General features: G+C 35.8%; 1 protein-coding gene across 2 annotated transcripts in view; it reads right to left on the bottom strand.

The window, feature by feature from the left end:
* Positions 1-2,176: 2,176 nt before the first annotated feature.
* The window catches only part of LOC125856516 (protein GIGANTEA-like), a 35,179-nt gene continuing 27,538 nt past the window's right edge, over positions 2,177-9,817 (bottom strand). For both annotated transcript variants that reach the window (XM_049536077.1, XM_049536078.1), the window contains 6 exons: positions 8,216-8,428; positions 6,558-8,090; positions 3,754-3,822; positions 3,137-3,355; positions 2,857-2,949; positions 2,177-2,760 (listed from right to left, as the gene is read on the bottom strand). In XM_049536077.1, the coding sequence (XP_049392034.1) occupies positions 2,461-2,760; positions 2,857-2,949; positions 3,137-3,355; positions 3,754-3,822; positions 6,558-8,090; positions 8,216-8,428 (2,427 nt within the window). In that variant the 3' untranslated portion in view covers positions 2,177-2,460. The remainder of the gene's footprint in view (positions 2,761-2,856; positions 2,950-3,136; positions 3,356-3,753; positions 3,823-6,557; positions 8,091-8,215; positions 8,429-9,817) is intronic.

The raw sequence follows: 9,817 nt of genomic DNA, 5'->3' as shown, positions 1-9,817 counted from the left end.
TACTTTCTCCATGCACTTTTACTTGTCACTTATTCTTAAAATAGATTTTCACTTTTACTTGTCACTTATTTCTAAAGTAGATTTTCATTTTTACTTATTTTTTACATATCAAGAGAAGACAATTGTTTTTTTCCCCATGTTTTACCCTCAACATTAAATACTTATTCTCCAAATCATTTTTCAAGAACTAATACTAAACATTATTTAATAGGGATAGTACGGTAAAATACCTATATCAATATTGTTTTCCTAATAAGTGTGTCAAATCAAACAATGACAAGTAAAAATGAACGGAGAGAGTAATACTTTTGTGTTGGGTCACAAGCCTTGTTGGCTAATTTGATGTCAATAATTGCTATGATTGAATATATAGAAAAGGGCCAAAAATACCCCTAGATTATTCAAAAAGGTTTAAAAATTCTCCTCATTCACCTATTGGGATAAAGATACCCTTCAGTCCACCTTTTTGATCCACAATTACCCTTAAAACTAACAACCTTTTAATTTTTAAATTTTTATTATTATTAACTATTACGTGGCATCTTTCTATTGGATAAATTTAAATTTCAATCCACAAATTTTTTTTCTACCCACCCAACCCATATCCACATTCTTTGACCCAAATCCAATTAAAATTTTTATCAAAAATAATAGATTTGATCATCTCTTCTCTCCCCCTTAAACCTAATAATCTATTTTCTTTTTTCCGTTGTTCTTATTCAACAATTTCAAGATAAAATTAATGATTGGATCAATTAGTATTTAAATTTGAAATGGACATATTGATATTTGAATTTGGTCATATCAATTAGGACTATAAAGCTCTTCTTGATTGTGTTTGAATTTGGTCTTTCTTGTTTCTTCCTTTTGGTTCACACTCATGTGTAAAGATTCAATTTTTCAAGGGGAAGTTGCACTAAATAGCTCTTCTTGATTGTGTTTTTATGGTGGCATTGAGGTAACCTAACTTTAGTCTTGTTTCTTTCTTCCTTTTGGTTCACACCCTTTTCAAATGATTCAATTTTTCATGGTGGAGTTGCACTAAAAAAACTATTCTTGATTGGATCTTCTTATTTCTTCCTTTTGGTTCACACCATTGTAAAGCGATTCAATTTTTCATAGTGGGATTACACTAATATGTTTTATTAGACTGTATTTTAATGGTGGTATTGACCAAATTTAAACACAATCAGGAAGAGCTTTTTAGTTCTAATTGATATTAAATTCGCTAGTTCTTGCCTGACCACTGATATGAACATATGCATTATTTTAATTACCTTTGATTGAGGTTGTATGTGGTGATGAGAAAGAAAATAGGTTATTAGGTTTGAAGGGGAGAGAAGAGATGATCAAATCTTTTAATTTTAACGAATCTTTTAACTAGGTTTGGGTTAAAGAATGTGGATATGGGTAGAAAAAAATTTAGTGGGTTGAAATTTAAATTTATCCAATAGAATGATGCCATGTAATAATTAATAATAATAAAAATTAAAAAACAAAAGGTTGTTAGTTTTAAGGGTAATCGTGGACCAAAAAGGTGGACTGAGGGGGAATTTTTAAGGAAAAATTGGTGAATGAAGGGTATTTTTAAACCTTTTCGAATAGTTGAAGGGTATTTTTGGCACTTTTCCGTTGAATATATGCCCCACAATTCCTCCAAGGAAATAGCATACAGACCAATTTTTAGATTAACTTATTTGTACCACATCCTAATCCATCACAAAAACACTTATACTAAAATTCATCAAATGTCTTGTACTAATCTAACCTCAGCCAGTTCATCTGCACTGGCAGATTAACAGCTGTTTCGTTCCAAGTGCTTGGTCATATGAAAACTATCATTGTTTTGATACTGGCATTTGTAATCAATTTAATCATACAGCAAAGAGTTGATTTTACTCAAACTAAACCTGGTGCACACATTGAGTAGTTGAAACACCACAGAGAGGTGGAGTGAGGGAAGGAGGCAGTTCGTATGGTTAGATTGACCATCGACTTGGGGGTTTCGTATCAAGTGTCATTGGTTTACAGCAAATTGTTTTTTTCTATTATAGAAATAGACAGGGAGAAGGTTGGAATGAAAAACAGACCAACTTTCTGAAGAAACTGGCAAATAAATCAGACATGGTTATTACATAAGAGCCACCCTTTTTGTTGGTCACACTCGCACTGAATATTAATAAATCATATTTTCACAATCATGTTCATATTCAGGTGTACATCAAACATAAACTGAACCAAAAAAAAAAAAAAAAATACAACCAGAGAAGGACTACCTATATTTCCATGATCATGGATGTGTCAAAAGGACACTAATCTCATTTCCTGACTGTGTAACTAAAGCTCTTTCTCCTTTCTCCATCCTCATGCCAATAGATGGTCACTTTCTAATCTTGTGAATTTCATGTGGCAAATCATGGGAAGAAAACTAATATACTGCCCCCATTAATTTAAGTTAGATCAAATGGATATAGTACACCCTAATTCCTTAGCAGCCATATCAAGAAACTCTGTACACATTCCATTTTCAATTCGGCTGTTAGCTTCCCACGTCAAACACTTCTCGATATCCCTTTGCCAGTTAATAGTGCCCATGTTTAAGTACTTATAAGCAGGACCATGGATACCATTTACATCAGCTCGTTTAGCTCTAGTTTTTATTGAACCAGTATGCATAATGGCACGGAGAAGTGATATGCTGAGAGCACGTACGATAGCACTTGGATGAGAAATACAACGAACTGTGGCCGGTAAGCGGCACTGCAATGTATTAACAAGAAGTATATATCATCTTAAAGTGATGAAGAAAAATTTTCACTGGCAACAAATCCTTTAACTTCGTTAAAGAGATATTACCTTCAACAAGTTTGACAGACCATCAACGATTGCTAATCCAGATTCTCCCCACTCAAGCACTGGTTGTACAGCTCTAGCTGTCACTTCCAGGAGCTGTTCAGACAATGGTCAATTACAAACAAACAATTTTATTAGAATCGAAAAAGAAATAGAATATGATCAATCAATTGCCATTCAGACACATCATATTACTCAGAACTCCAGAGCATATAGAAAGTCCTAGCTTGCTAAATCAAAGATATACTTCAATGAGAAGTGGTTTAACAGAAGTTGTTATTACCTCCAGCTGTGGTAAGGTGCATGCTTCTCCATCTACAAGCATCCCATCTGTTGCCCGTAAGAGGAGGTCTGGTGCACTAGCAAGAATAACCAAAGATTCTGGTGTATCATGATTCCTCATTACTTCTGCAATCAATTTCACAATTCGTTGGTTTATCCTCCACATCTTCTGACCAAGATCATCATCTTTGGCAATCCATGGTTGCAATTCCTTGTCCGCCTGACAAGTAAACAAAGCAAGGAAAGTGACTAAACAGATATGGTGATGAAGACCCAAATGACTAGGCGCAAAGTTACAAAATGATCAAAGATGGAAGTCAAAAAAGCTTCATGAGGCAGACAAGTACCCCATACCACAAAAAATCTAAGATGTAATCTTTTATAGATATGCGGCCACAAATTATTATGGACAAAATTGCATTATTTGAAAGCATGTAAATCTGTGAAAGCTTAATGGATCCACCAACAGAAATTGAACTTAAAATCAGATGCTTGAAAAAAAATATCATAATTCTCTCTTTTTTTCTAGAGAAATGGTGAAGAATATATGTTATCTTTCAAGAAAAAAAAGTGTCCATATTCATGTTATCATCAAATTCCGAAAAGCGAAATCAGGACCTGAAGAACAATGGCTGTAGCAGCTTTTGAAGGCAATGCTGATACGACGTTGCATAGTGCGTCAATGACCTGTAAAACAAGTAAAAGCTAATAAGCATCCAATATTTTAAAAGGTAGTGGTGCAAAAGCTGCTTGTTGGTTGTGAAGAAATGGATTTTGAGACAAACTCAACCCAAAAAGTTAGTTCATACGGTGAGGATTGCCCAAAGACTTTAAGGAAATCACAACCTATTTCCTGAACAGGACTTAACACCCCTCCTACGCACATGAAGGTACAACTAGAGCATGGATAACATAACGAGGAGGCCCAACACAAAACAGGAATAAATGGATTGGCTCTAAAACCATGTGAAGAAATAAACCTAGGGCCTAACTCAACCCCAAAAGCCAACTCATGAGGGGAGGATTTCCCAAGACCATATAACGAGACTATAACTCATTTCCTCACCAATCTGAACACTGGTGAAAGCTAATAGGTATCTCATGTTTTCTACGGTAATCCTGCAAAAGCTTCATGTTAGTAAAAGCTAATTAAGTATTTTATGCTTTTTAAGGTACTATTGACAAGTACCTGCATGTTGTCTAGGTTGATTAGTCATATTTTTCTAGTAATCATAATGCAACTGATGATAATCAAAACCATTAATTGCATCTATTTTAACCATTTCACATTCTAGCATGAAGTTGTATTTTACTGATTCCCTTGTTATGCTGTTTGTGCCATGTAAATATACTAATGTTGATTGAGTGGGAATAATATTTGGCCAACTTATCATCGAGGTGTGTTTTAATACAAAGGGTGTGATAGTTTAGGTAGGTAAAGGGAACAACCGATAGCTGAGGTATGAAACTCACAAAAAAGTAATAAAATAAGTGTGTTTTTGACCATTAACTCTTTTATATATTTAGATATGAAATAAACTGTCTTAACTATTTAGTATTCAAATCTTAATACAACAAGTTAATATTTAGATCTGTGTTCAGATTCAAATGTATTTGATCTTAATGTACATCTTAATGTTCAGATTCACCGTCTTAATTTTAATAAACAAAAGAGGAGTTAGAGGCCTACAGACTAATATATAGAATATGTATACTACACCTCAAAGCAAACAGAACCAAACTCTATTGGCTTCATTAGATGCTTGAGGTATACTCGCATAATTTTCTCTGCAAATCAAAGATTGTTAGGAAGGGGAAGTTCAGCCTTAAGGATAGAGAGAACATTAGAAGTCTTGAAACCATTGTTCATTCCTTGAGTATTTCAGAACTCCATATTTTTTTCCTTACTACTTTGCCCTACACTAGAGGTGGAGTTCATGCTCTACTATTCTCCATCTTCCTTGACATGATATTTCTTATGATTGAAAACTAGGGAAAGGAAGGAAAACTACGAGAGTAAAATAGGTGCGAACAGGGATAAAAAATTGGTGGCCAAGTAAGTTCTCTCTCTGCACATTCTTCTTCCTTTTGTCAAACCATAAGAGTGGGAAGAGCTCAAACTGAAATATTTGTCCCGTTTATAAACCCTAGTAATAAACAAAATATGCTTGATTGCTGACTGTTTTGTAGATACTGGAAAGGTATACTTTTAATGATTGGGAGGTTGATAAAATATGTGAACTGATGAATCTATTGAAGCCAATTACTCTGGATGATAGCAAAAGGGGTAAGCAGATCTGGTTGGCATATGAAAGTGGGCAGTTTTAATGTGAAAAGCTGCTATAATAAGATGCAGAAGCAGGCTGGAAACTAGGAGACTGATTAGCCATGGAAAGTGATATAGAAAACAAAAGCCTCTCCCGAGGTTGCATTTTTGGATGGACAGCTGCAAATAGGCTTGAAGAACACATGCCACCATATAGAAGAGAGCAATTTCAATGTGCAGCAGATGTTTCTTTTGTGAAAATGTTGTGAAAACAACTAACAACCTAATACACTGTGTTTGGACCTGGCAGATTTGGAGTTCATTTTTGTGTGTGTTTTGGGGTGCAATGGGTGATGCCAAAGGATATTTGAGCTTAATCTCATGCCAGCAGGGACAAAGGACTGGAAGACCACTCCATTGTGCAACAAGTAGACTATTTGGCGAGAAAGAAATAAGGATGCTTTGAAGAGAAGAAACAACACACTTCTATTGTTAAGTACAAGAGCATACAGAAAGTTATGTATCTGGTGTAAGGAACACAGAATGGAAGATTTGAACTATCTTTTGATGGAATTGCATTCTACGAAGATCTGATGTAATGGAGTCTCTGTAATACCTTTTTATACATAAGTTCTTGGTACTTGATTTAATAAAATTACCTTAACATCAAAAGAAAGAACTCCTCAAAGCATTAACAAGTTCTAAGGGAGGTAAAGTTGCAATTGCCTGTCAAAATTGTTCAATTTTTCAGCCAATAGAATAGAGTGTTATCAAATATAATCTCTTCATATCAAGAAAGCTCTATGCGGAAAGAGGTTCAGGAGGGGAAAGATGCAGCATTGAAGCGCATGAAAAAGGAAAGTCAAACATATTTTCCGAACTTTAAAGGTTAGTGATCTCCTAAATTTTAGAACTGATGGTTGCCTATATTCTAAATGTCACACAGTCTTCAAATCTTTGATGTCAAAACTACGGACCAACCAAAAATTTGAAACTTCAAGTGAGAATGGTCATGGGATTGTCAAGCTAAAAAACGTCATATAACAAGCCATAGCATTGCAGTAACCATCTATATGCTTTCAGAATTTAGATGTACATTATTTTATTTCAAAATAAACACTCTACAATTAATATCATGAAGTAATGTGGTGGATACCTGTCTCCATCCCTGCTGAGCGGAAGTGCTTTCTTCACTTGGTTGTATTTCAGGTGATGCAATTAACTTGTGCCACAGCAACGAGACAACAGAAAAACATAATTTCTCATTCTCCGCGAGTACCGACTTTATAAGATCTTCAGCATTGCAATTGAATCCTATGTGCCTGTCCATTGTCAGAAAGTTGGCCAAATCTGAAGCATCTAAAGGGAAACTTGCGATCCCTTTACCACTGGTGTACTGTGCAGCTTCGCTTGAGTGTAAAACTTTCTCACTCATAGTTAATGTTTTACAATCAGTTGAGTGTTTGCACTCAAGCAATGATGACTGTTCTGCAGTTAAGCAGGTGCAATTGCTATATTTATTATGTTTTTTCCCATTCAAGCACGAGCTTCTTTTCTTAACAGGAACAGGTATTAGGTGTGCTTCCAATGGTTCGGCCTTGTCAACAATTGATGCAACAACTTTACTATGGATATCAATGAGGTTATACAGTGAAGATGCCCTGGAGAGAATTTCATTATCCCACTTACACCGTATTAAGGCCGAAAGAGCATGCATGCAAGCCTTGGAGTGTCTAAACAGATCAGAAATATGAGCAGCTACCATAGCTGCAGCAACTATCTCATTTGAGCTGTAGCTCCATGAAGTTCCTATAGATGATGGTTTCAAAGAGAAAAGAGCCTCCAGAATTGTCAATATCCTCCGAGTGTGACAGACAGCAGAATGAATCCCATTTTTAAACTCCATAGACGAATCATTTGCATGCTTTGCAGCAACCAGGATGGATTTTGGATCCGAATAATTACTCCCTCTTGAAAGCAAAGGAAAGAGTTGAAGTTCACATGAAAGAGCACAGACAGCAGCAAGAACATAAGAATCAAATGCTGAAACAGGTCCTTGTTTTTTCACTTTCTTGGGATTTTTTTCTTTCTGCTTTCCACCAGCTTCCAGCGAGTCTGAACCCATTTCACTAGGATGGTGAGGATCTTCACCTACAGGTTTTCTGCTCCCATTTGTTTTTGCTTCATGGGTGACACATACAGTTAATACAACAAAAAGAAGCCGAGAAGCAAGCTCTACAGAAGCACACGACTCCAAGAACAATGAATGAACCATTGTTCGCAATTCTGCCACAGCAAGGTTTTTGGAGGCAGATCCAAACATGTTGTATCTGTTTCTTCTGATTTCATCTCTAGAGGACTCAGATGGGAATGTTCTCTGAAGAATTGCTTCTACCGTTGCCACAAATATTTTCATGAGGCAAGTTTCAGATGGACTCCCACGAGGAAGATACTCAAGAACCTTTAGTAGTGGTATATACAGGTTCCATGATAAAACAGGTGGTTGCAGAGGGGTGGCAACTATAATTTCAGGTAGATCAACAGCTGATGAACTCAAAGGAATCAAGCCATAAGCAGCTTCCCATATGGTACATATTCTCCATTCAACCTCAGGGCCATGTGCACAAAGCATTGATGCAATCCCTTGCGCAGTGGCTTCAACTGTGGCTTCTGCTAAAGGCACTTGTCTCTGAAAAAAAATTCATGATTGATAATCACTATCAAAAACAACTACTTGATAGATTTGGAAGGATTCTGCAGAAAGTCCAGATATACCACAAACATAGCATTCAATTTTCAAACTAATGGATATACCTGCTTTTTATCGCATGAAATATAGCCGCCACCCAGTGGTTCGTGTTGAACTTCAATTCCTTCAACTTGCCTTAATGGAGGAAAGAGCAGAGCAGGCTGTGAAAGTACTCGGAAAAGTAAAGCAGCTGCAGCATCTGCAGCAATGCCTGCTCTCATGGACATGGCAATTCCAATTGCACGCAAGAAATGCAAATGCATCCAATTCCTAGGAAGCTTCAGCAATAATGAAAGGTTAGAAATGCTACATGTAAAATGAAAACAAATACAATTAAGACAAGACAAATACAATTAGTGGAGTATTAAATCAGGTATACTACAATTTGATATGGTAGCATTTCCATACTTAATGAAATACTTCTTGGTGGCGAACATACAAGAGTTCATAATTTCTGCAAAGGATTCATAGAAAGCTGAGAACAAAATTGAGAATCCGGCAATGTGAAAGAAGACCAGCCATTACAGTATGGCTTTATTGAAGGTGGGCAAGATTAATTCAGTTTCTGAAATTGAAATGAAAGCAAAATACAGATCAATTCTCACCTTATTAGCAAGTTACTTATGGTTTATATGATGCATCTAAAGAGCATAGGCATATTATGCAACGACTCGGGGAAACGAAAGCATGGAAACAGTATCATGTAATGTCTACACTTCATCGTACAGCCCACATTATAGATGTAGAGGGATGTGACATAATTTTATGACAAAAGTGGAGTCTGTTTGGTAAAATTAGGAGGCTAAGACCATCCTACATGGCAAGGACCTCAAGAAATTATGGTAGAAGAAAAGTCTGTCATATGATGGAGATAGGTTATGCACCTTGAAAACAGACTTAATATTCGACCAGTAAATAAAACAATAAAATATTTCTGATCCTCCAGGTTCAGCATTCAAATCAAATTGTTCATCACACTACTGAATTTGAGAAAATGACAAAAAATGGCCCTTATGTTTGGGAGTAGGTTTAAAATCTTCCCTAACGTTAACCTCAATCAAATTTTTAACGAACTTGGTCAGTTAGATTTGACAGGAACTGTGGAACAAAAAAAAAAAAGAAGTAGCGGTATCTAACATTTGGGGGTACAACTTTAGCAGTTTTTGCTATTTTTGATCTCTTTCTAGAGTTTGGTGCATTTTTTTCAATGTAATTTCTGCTATTTTTGGTCCATCTTTTGGTGTCTAATATAGTGTTTTGTGCTGTAGTTTCTAGGATATAATGAGACTTTCTCAGTGCTTTTGATTATATCTTCTTCTTTTCGCAGTCCCGTCAAATCTAATAGACAGAGTTCGTTAAATATTTCACGGAGACACTTTTGGCAAACTTGAAGGACTCAAAGCATACTTTAGGACTATTTTGAACCTACTCCCAAACATAAGAGACCATTTCTGCCATTTTCTCTATTTAATTGTGGATTCTATGTTTTCTCTAGCACCATGTTGACTTCCGATGCATAGAGATTAAATAGTCAGTCAGCTGTTGCTTTCTTTGAAATCAAATACAACGAACAGAGTAGTTTCATGTTCTTTGAGCTTGGTTATTATCCGTTGTTATTTTGTACTTCGTTTATCGTTTCATCCTGTTATGACTATTGTTCATTTGTT

The sequence above is a fragment of the Solanum stenotomum genome, chromosome 2 (genome assembly GCF_019186545.1).
Source record: "Solanum stenotomum isolate F172 chromosome 2, ASM1918654v1, whole genome shotgun sequence".
Lineage (NCBI taxonomy): Eukaryota > Viridiplantae > Streptophyta > Magnoliopsida > Solanales > Solanaceae > Solanum > Solanum stenotomum.
The sequence above is the reverse complement of the archived record's forward strand: the minus strand, read 5'-3'. Positions and strand labels throughout refer to the sequence as shown.